Source organism: Lissotriton vulgaris, chromosome 9 (assembly GCF_964263255.1).
Source record: "Lissotriton vulgaris chromosome 9, aLisVul1.2, whole genome shotgun sequence".
In the NCBI taxonomy this organism is placed as follows: Eukaryota; Metazoa; Chordata; class Amphibia; order Caudata; family Salamandridae; genus Lissotriton; species Lissotriton vulgaris.
In genome coordinates, this window is record NC_141697.1 from 137,929,805 (window position 1) to 137,946,139 (window position 16,335).

The 16,335-nt window shown below is 44.3% G+C and overlaps 1 protein-coding gene across 1 annotated transcript in view; it reads left to right on the forward strand.

Moving 5' to 3' along the window:
• ITPKA (inositol-trisphosphate 3-kinase A) overlaps positions 1-16,335 on the forward strand; it is a 589,909-nt gene that overhangs the window by 398,109 nt on the left and 175,465 nt on the right. Inside the window, exon 4 of the mRNA XM_086937204.1 lies at positions 11,968-12,172. Coding sequence (XP_086793330.1) covers positions 11,968-12,172 — 205 coding nt within the window. The remainder of the gene's footprint in view (positions 1-11,967; positions 12,173-16,335) is intronic.

A 16,335-nucleotide genomic window follows, 5' to 3' on the forward strand; every position in this document is an offset into this window, starting at 1 on the left:
GCAAAGCCAGGGACTGACCAAAAAGGACACCACCAAGGCCTGGAAGAACCAAGACCCTGGAAAGGAGAAGCCACTACAGTCACCAAGGAGGCAGCCAGCCACATGAAAAAGGACCAGCAAGGCACACAGGCCCCACCAACCCCAACCCCCAAAAACTGCAGAGCGGTAGGGAGCCTAGAAAACCACCAAGAAGGCGACCAGGCAGGGACAAACAAAACCAAGGCCGGAAAGAAGGCACACCACAGAGACCCCAATCGCTAAAGGCAAGCCCCAGAAGGAAAACTGAGGCTAAAGCAACCACATCATCAGACCAACAGGCACCAGGAGGACCAGCCCTCACAATTAGGAGCAAGCAAGGATGCCCACATGGATAGAAAGACGTCACTCCCAGTGCCCTCACGCAGCTCTAGAGACATAGCAACAGAACCAACAGAAAGCGGGCCAGAGTAGACAACGGGAGGAATGCCCAACAACGCCGAAAGGCCACACAATCAAATGCATAGGAGAGACAAGGGGACATATGGGAAAACCCAAATGTCCCTCCCCAACCAGGAACTAAGAGAGACAGGGCCAACAACCCTACCACCAAAGGGAAGGCCCACAACAGACCAGCCCAAACAAAGAGAAGAAGGGCTGCTAACAGGGCCGAGCCCCACACCCAGAGGACCAGCCAGGGGCAGGACCACACAGATCAAACCAGGAAGGGAGGAGGCACCAACCAAAAAGGAAGCCGCCACCAACCCAACCGAACCAGCCCCTAGAGAGCTCAAAGGACACCACAGCTACTGAAAACCACAGGGGAGCACCAGGCCCAAAAGCAAGAATGCTGAACACCAACCACCAGCACTGGCACAGGATAGCCGCTAAAGCCCCCATACCGGGAGAAGGAGCCAGGGCACTGGGACAGGTTAACAGACTAAGGCAGAGGAACCCACAAAAGAGCGCAAGGAACACCAGGACACAACCACCCAAACCTTGCCCAACACCGACCCCGCCTCGACAACACAGAGGCAGGCTGGATGAGCACCAGAACACCAGCAGCCCGAAGACCAACCAGAAGGACCAGGTGACCAGAAGACAAACCCCACCAGTACAGGACAAAACAGGGGGAAAGCCAGAAACCAGAACGCAGCAAAGCACAACACCCCACCAGGAATGTGGCCAACCACAGGGCCCATAAGGAAAGGCACCCCAGAGGAGTGGACACCACCAGAATCAGAACCGTACTGAACTGGACCAGGGTCCAGAAAACTGAGACGATCAGGAGAGGGGCAAGGTAAACCCCCAAGGCCACAGGACCAGGGACACAAAACCAAACAGGCACACCAGGGAACACCCCACTCCAAACAACACATACCAAGGACTACACCCCCAACCACAAAGCCGGGGGTCGACCCAAGGCGGAAAACAGCACAGAAGTTGGAAAAACCCACCTGCCACCAAAGACAATCTGTACAATACATGCAACGACCAGCCACAGTAAACCCCAGACCCCACAACCGGGATGACGGACACTGGACACAGTGCCAAACAACCCACCAAGGAAGGGGAAAACACCAACCAAAAAAACAGCCAACCAACTGGCCAGGAAGGCAATGGATAAATCCCAAGAACCATCCCAAGCGAGCCCCAACACCAGCCTCAGAAGTGTCAAAACAAAGACGCACGTCAGCCCAAGAGCAACCGGGGATGGAAACCACCAAGGGCCTCAGAGCCCCCGGCCAAAAACCTAGAAGGAAAACAGGCACCATACCTGAACCCCAAGGACAGGGGAGACAAACTGGGTGGCCCCCCAAGAAGTCAACCTACAGAACCAGAGATCCGCCAGCAGAGACAGGAGCAGGAACCACCACCGGGCACTAGGAAGACAGCCCACAAGACAGGAAGGCCAAACTACAGTCCAGGTAAACAGGCAACAGCCCGCATCCCCCAGGCCAGCGACTTGAGAAAGCACAGATGGTCACCCCCCAAGCCGGCAACAGGGCCACCACAAAACACCCCAGAAAGAGGATAACGGAGGCAGAAGGCCCCGGCGCAGCCCAAACTGCTGGAATCAGAAAACCCTACACCAAAAAATTCCTTCACAGCCACCCCTAGCGCAGGGGCAAGAAGGCTATCAAAATGGCGCCCCCATGAACCCAAGAAGAGAGGCCAAGACCAGAGAAGCACACACCAGAAAAAAAGACCAACCCCGAAGGCAGAAATCAATAGTCACTGGAACCAGCCACACCAAGGCCCCAAAGACAAGACCCACAAAACACGGGGGAAAAGCCAGGGCAGAAGATAAGCAACCTGTACGAAGATGGCCACACCACCCCCAGCCCATACCAGGGGAAGGCAGGCACAGAAGAAACCAAAGGGAAAAACAACTAAAAGGTCCCAAGACACGCCATGCACAGAACCGTTAGATCCCAGGGGAACCAGAGCACCCACACCAAAGGAAGATGCCAGGAAGAGGAAGGGAAGCAAGAGAACCCCTAGCTAGATGCCCAAAAAGTGCCCCCGCAAGGCAGCTAAAAACCCCATAAGCACCAACACCAATGCTGAGGCGGGACAAAACCCCGGGAGAAGGAGGAACCGGCCGGGGACACTAGAAGCTGAACCCTCAGCCACAGTGCCAGGCGCAGGGAAACCCAACAGAAAAGCAGGCAAGAACACCAACAGACCGATCCCAAAACACACGACCAAGTAGGTGGGGCAAAAAAACCTGCAAAGACACCTTCACACAGCAGGAACACAAACCTAGCCACAGAGGGACCACGGACACAGTAGGGTGGATACACAGTCTCTGAAACAGATGACAGTGCAAAGAAAGCACAGGCAGAACCCACAGTCCCACCTGTCAACCAAACAGGCCAGGGGCACGACCAGCACAACCCCCAAACTGTCAAGTAGACTCCCCAGGGTGCCTACCTACCGGCCCAGCCATCAGGAAGACATGCCAGAGTGACAGGGGCGAAGACACCACTCCAGGCAACTGTGCAGGCAGGGACACCAAAGAACACCAAGATCCTGGCTCCAAAGCAGCAAATAGTAACAAAAAGAAAAATTACTACGCTGTACTGACACCGGGAGTGGCAGAAACTGGTCCGTAGCGCCATCACCACAGTACCATCAGCCAAACCCGGTGGGCACCAAAAGCTGAGAGGCATTTCCACGCCACCGTCATCCAGGCAGGCCAGGGGCGCCACCAGCACGGTCCCTGCCTGAGCAGCCACCACAGGGTGTCCCAGCCAGCAGATAGAATCAACCTGCAACCTGGAAACGACCGGGAGGGTTGGCGCACCAGCCGCAAAGGGCCAGCCAGAATCAATCATGCCTCCTGGCAAGCCCAGGAGGCTGGGAGACACACCAGCAAAAACTCATGACCAGACAGCCTGGCAGCCAGTTGGAGACAATAAATACCACCACTCCCTCTAGCATGAGCAGCACCCAGAACCTTGTCCCAGTCCTGTCGGCAGACAGATTAAAGAACAGGCAGAATGCTGGGTAAGTATTGGTTATCTACTCTCAGTGGGAGGGGATGGAGTTAGGGTCCCAGCATTCCTTTGTTCTTTTTACTGTCATGGAGATGGTTTCTCCACAAGTAATGGATGGGACGAGGACCGAAGGGACCTGGGGGTAATAATATTTTCATGGAATGTTTTCTTGAAGGCATAGAGAAAAGTAATTAGATCACCATTTTACAATCAACTTTCTTATAAGGATAACATGTTTTTGTAGTGCCTCCCAGCCCCTCTTCCCCCCATCAGCTTTTTTTTAGACAGGTTTCAGATCGGTGTCACGCCATGTGTGCATTTCCTTAAAAACATGAAGCATGATTGGTTCCACCTCAATGGCTTTCGCAACATTCCAATAATGCTGTGGTAGGTTGGTGCAGGAAATGCACCAATAGCGTGGAAGTTAAATGTTATAAGCAGTCTGCAGTGTCTATTTACACCACCCACGTATGTGACTCAGATATATGGTGCCTGAGAACACCTTTATGTTTGGTTGGCTGCAGTTATAAAGACTGCAGTGACACCTGGCAGAAAAAAGTACCCTCTAACGTAGGAAACCCACTTTTATACCCAAAATACATCACCAACAAAGTGTGCCTTCTAAAGTAAAAGGGAGACACACTGAATATTAGAGGAAAATATGTCTCCACATTGTACGGTAGTCAAAACTGAAGTCTCCATAATGTTGGAAAAGGAGATATATAGGGGTCAATGATACAGATATAAAGAGACACTTGAACATCAGGATTCAAGAATCCCAGCATGGCAACAATGGACCATCATCCAAAGACATAGTCAAAATGATGTGTTTTGGTGAGAAATGAGGAATCAGACGCGCTCCACTTCCTGGAAAAATATGTGATCGCCAGGGAGAGAGACCAGAATCTGGATATCATTGTGAGGGGTAGTGGGCACACAGTCCTGCAAGGGTTGACTACAGTGCAAGCAAATGGCTCCAACAACAGAACAAATCTGAATAAAGAGAAGACACAAAAGGGTTCATTGCAGCTTGGTACAGCTTTGATGGGGAAAGCAAAGGCTGGTGCAACACACAATGTTGCTAGACATCTGCTGCAGCGTCAGTGTGTTTCTTATGCTCAGCCTGGCACTGCCATCACTGGACCGCACAATATTAGACAGGGCTTATCAAGAATCTGCCCTCTTTCCTTCGAGCTGGTAACAGCAGATTCTTGTTGGGGACCTCCACTCTTCTGACCCCGACCCACCACCTCATTGAATGGCCCGAAAAGCAGCAGCCCATGCCTGCTGCACTCTACTAGGATAGCATTTGTGGAGAAAGCACTGACAGTTGAACCAGACCACAGTGAGACACAACTGCCAGTTCCTTCAAGGCAGAGTATCACAGAGGTACCAGAGAGCAGAAAACATTATGGCCACTGTCAGATGATCAAAGTTTCTGCTCTGACGACCTCAAGGTACAAAGGTTCATGGTCACTGTATATTAATCACAGACCAATGTAGCATACCTGCAAACCACGGGTGGAGAAATACATGTCATCAGCAGAGCAGCAAACATGTCTCAAATATGCCCTGGGAATCATATCTGTCTGGTACAGTATATCCTGGGACATCCTCTCCAAAGGGCATGAGTAAAGCCCGTGCCACTCACTGTGGAAATGATGAACTCGAGAAGAAGGGAGAAGGGAGGAAGAGCACCCAAATCCTAGAAAGGTCCAAACTTTGAAAAGCGCTATCTAAAGAAGCTGATACAAGCAAATGTAGCCTCTACAAGCTTTTGGAAAGTAGATGATTAACAGGCATAGCCAGGCCTCTTTTCTGTATAACATCAAGAGAAGTTTAAGAGATGCAACCTCAACCCAAATCCTAACAAAAGGGACCACCAAGTAGGTATACGAGGTAGATCTCACGTGCATGGAAGATCAATGTTCCCATGTCTCAAAGCACTCAACACACATACACACACATATTCTTATACAAACTTGAAAGGGTTTGGACTACAGTGCCCCATTAGCTGTCCTTCTGTCCCTTGTGATTTATGAATTGACAAGGTAGTTCTTAAAGGGCACAACTGCACAGAAACTGGGTGTTTTGGCTGAGGAGGGCAACCCTCAGAAATCAATAATCATTCTGAATGAGACAGAGGGAAAATAGAAATGATGTGTATCCTGTACAACCTTACCCTTGCTGCCTGTGTCTGGGTAGTAGGTAGGAACCTGGGACAGGTACTCAGTCCCCAACTGGCGCTGGATGGCAAGAGGAATCACCTGCCCAGTGTGTGACAGTAAGCACTGCAGAGGAATGCCAGGCCTCCAGGATATCAGCCCACAAGTCAGGATCTATCGTGATATAAAAAAAAGCCCTATAAACCTGTAGTAAATAAAGGTAAGTAATTCAAATAATCCAAGAATAGTTGGTACTGGTTTAATGGAAACAGCACAGTACGCTCTTCTTCAAGTCCCAGCAGAATAATGCCAGTACAACACATTTACAGATAAACAATTCCAATAGAGAATCTTCCGACACAAGCATGTGCACAGAACAAAAGAACAGCATCTTAAAAGGGAAACACAAGGTAGATAAACTTAAAAGGGAAACAATACAGATAAGAATGAACTGAAAATGCTACACATTTCCCCTCTTAAGAAAAAGAATAGCATAAAGGAATACATTTAGAAACACGTCTGACATTCCAGACTTTACCATCTTGCGTCACAACACTGTTACGATTTACTGTCACAATTTTAATAGGTTTACCAAATTTAATATCACCTTTAGAGATAAAACCTGGTTTGCGAATCCTCACCCAATCATCACACTTAAACATTGGTACTTTAACCTTCATCTGAACATCATAATCACTTTTGATCTTATCTTGCTTCATCTCAACTTTATGAGCTACATCAGTAACATCAACTTTAACATCATGAGGAATAGCACTCTTTTTAAACCACAACGGACACAATTTAGATGTGGGATCCCTAGCTCTCAACAACCAAAAAGGAGAAATCTCAGTAGTCGAATGAGGTGTTATCCGATACAGCCAAAGTCTCTCCCTTAACCTTTCTCTCCACAAGCTACCAAAAGTGCGAGCACAAAAAATATCTTGTTTGAGAACCCTGTTGTATCTCTCAACTTGTCCTTTCCCTTGTGGTTCATACAATGCTGTGGTGCCATGTTTTATATCACAATCTTTAAAGAAATCCAACATTTCTGACGATTTGAACTGTACACCATTGTCAGAGATCATCATTTCAGGATAACCTTCTCGAGCAAATAGCTCTTTCAAAAACATAATCACATTCTGTGAATTAGGATGAGAAATGAGCTTGACCTCTGGCCATTTAGAATGGTAGTCAACAACCACAATGGCAAACCTACTCTCCACAGGTAAAAAATTGAAAGGTCCAGAAATGTCAATACCCAACTTTTGCCATGGATACTCTGGCCACTTTACAAGTATCAAAGGACCTGGACTACATTTACAAGCCTTGTCACTCTCAATACAATCTGGACATTCTCTCACAAACTTATCAACAAACCTATCCACCCCTGGCCACCAGAAATGTGATCTAATTAGCCTCTTCATGGATGACATACCCATGTGACACTCATGACTAAGTTTCAAAATAGAATCACGAATCACAAAAGGTGGAACACACTTTCCTGCTCTAAAAAGCAAATCACCTTCAGTAACTAACTCTTCATTAATATTAAAATATGGAATGAGATCTGCAGACACCTCACATTTAGGAGGCCAACCCTTCTTGATATAATCTCTCACTTGGCACAGTGAAAGCATCCTCATTCATACTTTTTCTCCACACCTCTTCAGAAATCAACTTAAAATTTTCAGAAACAGACTCAGTAATACTAACTACAACTTCATCATCACTATGTTCTTCGACACCATGACATGGCAGCCTGGACAAACAGTCCGCAGTTACATTCAATTTTCCTGGAACATACTCAATGTCAAAATTGTACTCCTGGAGGAGTGACATAAGTCTGGCTATGCGAGCAGTAGCTCTAGCCCCTCCACCAGGCGACAAAATATTCACCAAAGGCTTATGGTCAGTTCTTAACATGAACCTTGCACCCCAAAAGTAATTCTGAAAATGTTCCACAGCCCATACACATCCCAAGAGTTCCTTCTCAATAACAGCATATCCTCTCTCAGTGACAGTGAGCGTACGAGATGCAAATGCCACATTCCACTCTTCCTTCCCAGAACGTTGTGATAAAACACAACCTGAACCATAAATGCTAGCATCAACTGTCAACAAACACAATTTATTTAGGCAGAAAGGTCTGAGAGTAGGAGCAGCAACCATGTCAGCTTTTATACTTTCAAACGCACTTTGCTGTCTACTACCCCATACAAATTCCACATTTTTCCTAGCAAGTTCTCTAATGGGTTCCATCTTAGTGGCAAAATCTTTGATAAATTTGCTGTAATACTCACAGAGACCTGAAAATGACAGCAACTTATCTTTACTATCAGGTGCAGGAGCTTTTAAAATTGCGTCAACCAACGATTTCTTTGGAGACACACCATCTTTCGAAACTGTGTGCCCTAAATATTCTACCGTCTTCTGAAACAATTTGCACTTTTTACTCTTAATCGTCAAACCAGACTCACTCAAAACTCTACATACATTTCTCAAATGTTCACAATGAATTTCCTCATTCTTAGAAAAAATGGGAATGTCATCTTGAAAACACTTAACATAATTCCCCATATCCTTAAACAAATGATACATCGACCTTTGAAAAACAGACGCCGCCGAAGCTAACCCGAACAGCATCCGCTTAAATTGGTACAACCCTTGAGTGGTAATAAAAGCCGTTAGATGTCTAGATTCTTTCGTCAATTCAATTTGATGATATGCCGATCTAAGATCGAGAGTAGAAAACACTGTGGCACCCCCAAGCATGCTTACAACCTCATTTATGTTTGAGAGGGGATGACAATCAATAACAATGTTTGCATTTAGAACTCTCAAATCAATGCAAAGCCTCAAACGTTTATCTGGCTTACGGGCAAGAACAACTGGAGAAACCCATTCAGATGATTCTACCTCCTCTATCACTTCATTATCTAACATCTCTTTAAGAGCATTACTTAATTCCTCCCTGACATTAAGTGGCACTCCTCTAAGTTTTTGCACTACAGGAACAGTTCCTTGTTTGAGCTTGATGGCATGCGCAAAACCCTTCAATCTACCTAAACTTTCTGAAAACACGTTAGGGAATTCCTTAGCTAAATTCTTTCATCTACTGTCATCTTCTATAGTGACAATAGATGCTTCTTCAGAAAACATATCGTTTAACACTGTGACAGGTTCTTTGCTCCGTGGATTGAACATAATTCCTAACTTCCATTGATCCCTCCAACCAAGTACATCAACACCCTTCCTAGCTACATACAATTTAATAACTGCAGATCTCCCTTTAAAATGAATAGTAGACTGTAAATAACCAATAAAATCGATGTTTGAACCATTAAAACACAGAGCATTAATGTCTGGTGAAGAAAGATCTTTTTCAGATAATCTTGAACTATACTTTTCAGAGAAATAATCTCTAGTTATAATGGTCCAGGGAGAACCAGAGTCTGCCATCAATTCGAGGTCTACCTCCATGAAATTCACAATACATTTGGGTGAATTAAGTACTTCACCATCAACCACCCCAATATTTATCAATGAAACCACCATGCCACCTTCTCTTATCATTTCTTCAGTTTTAGAATGTTCACATTGAATACAAGGATTAGACCATACACAAGAAACTTCATTTTTCTTGAAATTGCAATCCCTACTCCTTTTTTTCATCTCTACATGCTTTAGAGAAATGAACAATTCTCCCACACTTGCTATACTCTTTACCAATTGCAGGACAGAACTTAAAAGATGCAACATGATTATTACTACCACATCTGTAACACACAATTTGAATCCATCCAACATTCTTATTAGATTGGAAATTATTTTTCACATTGCTTATGGCACACACATCATCACTAGATTTGTCATTCTTCCCACCTTTAGCGTTCTCTTCAATAGTTTTCATCCATTTATTGGATTGCTCAAATGCCTTAGCTGTAGATATACTTTCTTTTAACGTAGGATTCCCCAAAATCCATAACTGCTCTTACGTTTTCTTACACTTTACATTCACTATAATCTGGTCCCTTATCATTTCATCTGTAATCTCCCCAAAATTGCATGAAATAACTAATGACCTCAAAGCAGTTATAAAGTCATCAAAAGTTTCAGAATCCTTTTGTGCCCTGGTGTAGAATTTATAACGATTACTAATAGTGGGTTTGAATTTCGTTTCAACACGTAACATGGCTTCATCAAAATTGCCCAAATCACCAGGTACTGGAGGAAGAGTCCTAAAAATGGCTTAGGACCCTAGACAATGAAGAAAAATATTCTTCTTTCTCTCATTCCCCATCCTTTCTCCATCTATAGCCTTAAGATAAGTTAAAAATTCCTCCTTCCACCTATTCCAAGGTATAGGAGGATCCCCCTTACTTTGGAGAAATGTCGATGGAGGATCGAATTGCATAGTTGTGAATATGTGAAACTGTAAACAAGAAGAGATATAGTAAATAAGAGTGTTCACACTTAAAAAAAATGCGTATTAAGAAGATGAAAATAATATTTGCTAGCTAAAAGAATTATGTTAAAGCGTTTTAAAATTAATAATTCATTAAAGTAACCCCGCAAATATTAAAACAATTCTCATCCAACTGTTCGGTGATATCGCCTCCGTGTAAGATTGCCGCATTGCTATGGCAATTCAAAATGGCCACCAATGACATTGTACGTTGTCGCGCAGTGATGTCATGCCGTTACAGTCACGTAGTACGTCATCTCCGTAACGTAGTCCTGTAAGAATGTTGCGTGCTTTCCTCGTAGTCCAACAGTAAGTATTTGAATTACTTACCTTTATTTACTACAAAATTGGCGACGAGGGTGACCAGTACCTATCTACTCTACTTGCAGCACAGGAGTGGTACATTTTCGGATATTTTATGAATATTTTAACTTTTGGAGTTTTTTGGTGAATGAGAAGAATCACTTTGGACTGGAGTGGAATTACTTTCTTTTACAAAAACGACTATAAATGATCCCCATCTTCATATGGAAAGTGGTCTTGTGAATACAAGATTTTCTCGCTTTTTTGAACCTTTATTTCTACTGGTGTGAGAAGATTTACGTCCGACATGGCTTTAAACTGAACTACATTGTATAATTACGCCGAAGAGTTATTGGAGTCGAAACTAGAATTTTCCATATACAACTGAGGTGGTGTTACGAATTTTAGAAAGTTACCTGCATTTTTCAAATCTTTGGTGTTTGGCCCGCACAGCGCTTTCTGTATTCGCGTGATGTCAGTGTTTTCGCTTCTAGAATCCCATCCTCGTTGCCAATTTTGTAGTAAATAAAGGTAAGTAATTCAAATAATCCAAGAATAGTTGGTACTGGTTTAATGGAGATAACACAGTACGCTCTTCTTCAAGTCCCAGCAGAATAATACCAGTACAACACATTTACAGATAAACAATTCCAATAGAGAATCTTCTGACACAAGCACAACAAAAGAACAGCATCTTAAAAGGGAAACATAAGGTAGATAAACTTAAAAGGGAAACAATACAAATAAGAATGAACTGAAAATGCTACACAACCACTTTGGTGCTTTCACATAGCCACACATAAACTGCATAAACCTTGTACAGAATATTTCAATGGATGTGGGGGGGTGATGGAGTCAGGGTAGGGTATGCGGAAAGGAAAGAAGGAGAGGAAGGAAAGAAGTAGAAGGTGGAAGGGAGGGGAGTGAAAGAAGGAAAGAGAAGGAAAGGCATGTCTGCCCTTCTTACAGCAGGGACCAGTAGCTACTGGTCCCTGCGCTATTGGTAAAACACTAGCGTGGTTGCCTACTTCCTGGTTGTGACCCATCCTCAGACAGAAAGCATTGTGACAAAAGGGAGGGACAAAGTAGTAACATATGTCAGATGTGGTTTTACCCTGTGAAGAATTAGCTAGACAGCCATCTCTTTTGGATGACCTCTCCTGCTCCTTGGTTCATAACTCAGCATGCTCTGCTTGTTGACCAGAGAAGAGCAAGTTTAGATTCCCAACAAGCTTCGGCAGCTAGAAGGAAGCTTGTCCATTCCTCAGACTGGATTGTTTCGGTTATGATAGTGCAATGGGAGTGATTGTACTTCAGCATAAATAAAGTTTACTGGAACGGTCATTCAATTTGAACTACTTACTCACATCTGGAGCGCTAACAACTTGCTAAGATCCTGGTTTCTATGAGCCGAGACTCTAATGAAAACGACAAACTATTACTTTTCCTGCCAAAGAATTGACTTGCTTTAAGCTTGAACTTTCCTTCAATCTAGTGCATGAGGATCAGACTCTGATGCTTTGGGGACTACCATCTTTTTATTGTTTCTTCACAGGACATACCTGGAAGAAGAGTTGACCAAGGCCCGAGCAAACCCCAAACTACGGAAGGACATGTACAAGAAGATGATCGAAGTGGACCCCCTCGCGCCCACAGAGGAGGAGAACGCACACCAGGGAGTGACTAAGCCGCGCTATATGCAGTGGAGGGAGACCATCAGTTCGACTGCAACTCTAGGCTTCAGGATAGAGGGCATCAAGGTAAGCCACTTACCATCCACCCGTATGATAGTAAGGAATTTAATATTGCAATGCCAATTTTGTGTTCAAATTTTAAATTCTAAAATATTATATCCACCCTCATTTCAGACAATCTTCTTCATCCTCATCCTTTCTTTCCTGATATAACACCCTGACATGCTTTAATCGATGGATATTTGTGTATGTGTATAGCATGTATTTATTTCATAGTTTTCTGTGGAGCTACCACACCAGAAGATGTATTAGTGCTTTTCAAAAGGGAGATAGGTTTGTACAAATTAATTGATGTGAAATGTCGGCCTTTAAAACATTGTCATAACCTCGGTAACAAACACATATAGTGCAGATGAAGCTGAAAGCTAAGGACCTCTTGAAAATAAGGAGATGAGGTACAGCTCTTATGTTGGCCAGATGTGAATCAAATCAGTTTGTTGCTGCAAGAGAATATGGCCTAATAGCTAGAGCGGTCGACCTCAAAGCTGGGGAACCTGGTTCGAGACTCGGCAGGGACGCTCATCATCCTGTGATTCTGTGCAAATCACGTCATCTTCTAGTGCCTAAAAAAAATTGAATGTGGCCATCTGTAATGCAACTGATGCTCTTGTAAAGCGCTCTGATACCTTCAGGTCGAGTTCGTGCTAAGTAAAACCGAAGGACAAATGCCTTTGAATTCTGGAGACACCCTAGATTTGTAAATCGTGGTAAACTCCTTCAATAAATGCACCATGGAGTAATGAAACATACGAAGAAAAGAAGATTCTTGGATGTAGCAGGACGCAGAGGTAGAGAGGTCTGTCTTCTTTGGAGTTGTGGTTGAAGCCCCCCTGACCATGGAAAGGAAAATAGGATGCACTTGAGGGTACCAGCCTGAATGGTAACTGATTCTGCCCCTTCTCTCCCAGCTACTGTGATGAGAAAGAATTTGATGGTAACTTTTTATTGCTGTTGGTTTTGGTGCAGGTGTGACTCTGGTGGCTCCTTTTGTAATGCACATGAACTAACATTAACCTTTACAGCTCAACTGAGCAGGAGGAAAAGGAGGGAGGAGGAGAAAAGGAAGCTCAAGGAGGAGACTAGTGGGCACTGAGTATATCAGATTTTTGTGGCAATGCCTCCTCTCTCCCTTCTGGTTTCACTGCCCACGAACTTCAAGAGCTGCACTCTGCTTCATTTCATACCTAGGAGTGGATCTGTTGTAATACCCAGCTGTCATCTGGGACCCTGGAATCGATGGATGTCATGATGTTTCTTGTTTGGAAACCATTTTTATTCTCATGACTGGCGGCGTATGTCACTGACTTCATTGCCTAGTATTTTGTTGGATTTTCTCCCTGTGCAGAACCACACCAGTAGGCTCATGCACAATTTGCCACCTAGTCCAGGCCTGACTTTACATTGTGAGGCCAAACCTGAGGCTGCCACACATAATGGGTCTAGTGGGCATGTCCAGCCTATCACCTGATGTTCTGGGCTTCAGAGACACTCTGCTGACTGTCAAAGAGATTGCCACCGTTCCTGGAGGTCTAGATTCACTGGCCACAAACACCTGAACGCTCCTCTATACAGATTATCACCAGGCATGCTTATTTCTTCACAGGTTCTTGCCCATCAGTGCTGCGACACCTGGAAGCAGGCAGGACCAGGAGAAGGCCCACCTGTCGTTTGAAGCCCTCATTTTCACGAATGGTCTTTTCATTCTCAGAAATGTCTCCCATTCTTTCTTCTTGCTGCGCTACTGGCCAGCAGCAGCGGCTTCTTTGCCCCTCCTTCTGTATGCCTATATCTCCATGTAGATCTATCCCATAGTAAGGCCTCATCAGCATGCTGCATCGCAAGATAATATCCACTTCATCCATTAATATAAAGGCAGACTGTTGCGTTGTAATTCATTCTTGCCTTTCCCTTAGAATTGTCCCCCCTAGGTCCCCGTTCCCATATTCCCATGCGCCTGCATTGTGATGCAACCAGCTGGCATTCTAGAATGCCAGCTGATTCCAATGACAGTTATTGCCTTTGGCAGTTGACAGCCAGCTGCGGGCGCGCACTGTACCGCCCCTGTGTTTCTGGTGTGTTGCCTTTATTTGCCTTCAACTAAATAAAGATCTTCAATCTACGCTGTCAGAAGAATCCTTGCACAGACACATCTGATGCAATGACTTCCTGCCATCTGAGGCCTAGATTTATATGGATGCGCTTTCGCGCAATAAAGACACTCCACACAATTCTGCTCATTGCATAAAAGGTCACTTTTATTATTAGAACAGCCAAAGACAGACTCCGCACTTTTCGTTTATGGAAAACCCAAAACTTTGTACATTTCCAAAACCTTTCCCCCAACTGTTTTTCCATCACCATTCACCAATGATTCCATTATTTTGCCAAAACCCCAAAACCGTTTTAATACCAACCTAAGTTTTCCTTCCAACTTTTCTTTCCCTTATTCACCTACCCTTCCCCCCACCCCCAGAGAGAAAGGATATATCCGCTCGAGACTATCCTAACTCCCAAAACACGCCTAAACAAAAACCCTTTGATAACTTTATTTCGGTCTTAGACCATAAAAGTGCAATAAAATATGTACAAGCACAGTGTTAAAATTTAAATACATCAAGTTAAAAAATGATTAAACAGTAGATATCAAAGTAATAGTTATAAATGAAAGCGGTCATCCCTTAGTCCTTGTGGATTATTACAGATCTTCTCCTCCACATACCGAGAAACAAAAACACATAACAGAAAAGGAGCACTGCCCATGCTGCCCTAAAGTGACATGTCTTGTAAATATAATTTTCTTCTTTTTTTTTTTTTTGAAAAAACACAAAAAACTTACAAAAACAAAAAAACACCATTATGACCAATCCTAACAAAAACAAAGGGCGGGCGGGTGGGTCAAAAACTCGCCGCCGCCGCCTCCTCACTCGCTGCGAGTGACGTAAACCCTCCCGCTCCCACCCCAAGCACCGCTAAGCCCCTCCCACTTCCCAGAACCAACCAATCGCCTCCCGTGGGAGGTCGCATTGCGCGAAATACCCCGGGGGGACACCGGCTCATGCCAAGTCCCCCCGGGACCCATTGATACTGAGAAATGCCTCCTTTGTGTACCTTCTATCTACTCTGGTAACCAGTTTTCATTCCTCAGCTTTCTGTACGCTAAGGGAAGGGGCTCAGCAAGATCTCAGCAGCATGCTACACCATGCTTAAGTAGCAATATAATTGCCCAATACCATCTATTTTCCGACGCATATAAAGACAGGTGAGTCCTGGAAAATCCTTCCAGTGATCTGAGGCCTTCATCTCTGTGGACACTCTGCTGATTCTTAGGGGGATTGCCTCTGTTTGCTGACATCTGTCCTCCTTGCTCACAGCTTTCATATTGCAAGTCAAGTCAAGCCAAAAAACACAAACACAGAGCACAGAGCCATAAAAGAACAATTTTAAAAAACATACATAGGACACCATATTGCAGTTACACAATAATTCAAACATTATGTGTATGGAGTATTTAACAAGACTACAAAGGCAGAAAAGTGCAAAGTTGTGGAATCGTTTTAGGCCCAATAGCGGCACGTCTCGAGAAGGGCAAAGAAGTTTTAATCAAACAGGGCAATTATACTCACTTCAAAAATTGTTTAAAACCCGTACAATAAATAATATTTAAAACCACTAAAAACAAGTTAAAAGGATTAAAATGAGAAGCGATTAGCTATACAGATTCTTTCATGGGTAATAGTGCAATTTATGAACTAGCAGCAAACTCATTTAATAGGCAGGCTTAACTTATACAGGAACACTCGTTCTCTATAATGGCTCTGAGAAATATGCCACATTGCAAACAAGAATCTAGAAATTGCAAAGACAAATAATGGGTGTGGGTCATATTTAAATAGCCTATAGGCCTCAGTGTGATCTCTCATTCCCATGTTTCTACACAACTGGAGCACCCATTTGGACCTTGGCACTCCGTAAGCCGGGCAGAAGAGAAGAACATGAAATTCAGATTTTTCGGCCGAACTACACCCAGGGCAGTCCAACTTGGGGTTTCCCTTCCATTTATTGGTAAATACTCTCAAGGGAAGCACATCATATCTGAACTGCAAGAACAATTTCTTGGCAAAGATTGGTTGAATACTGTTGAGTACTAGTTCGAGTTTATATTGCTGTTT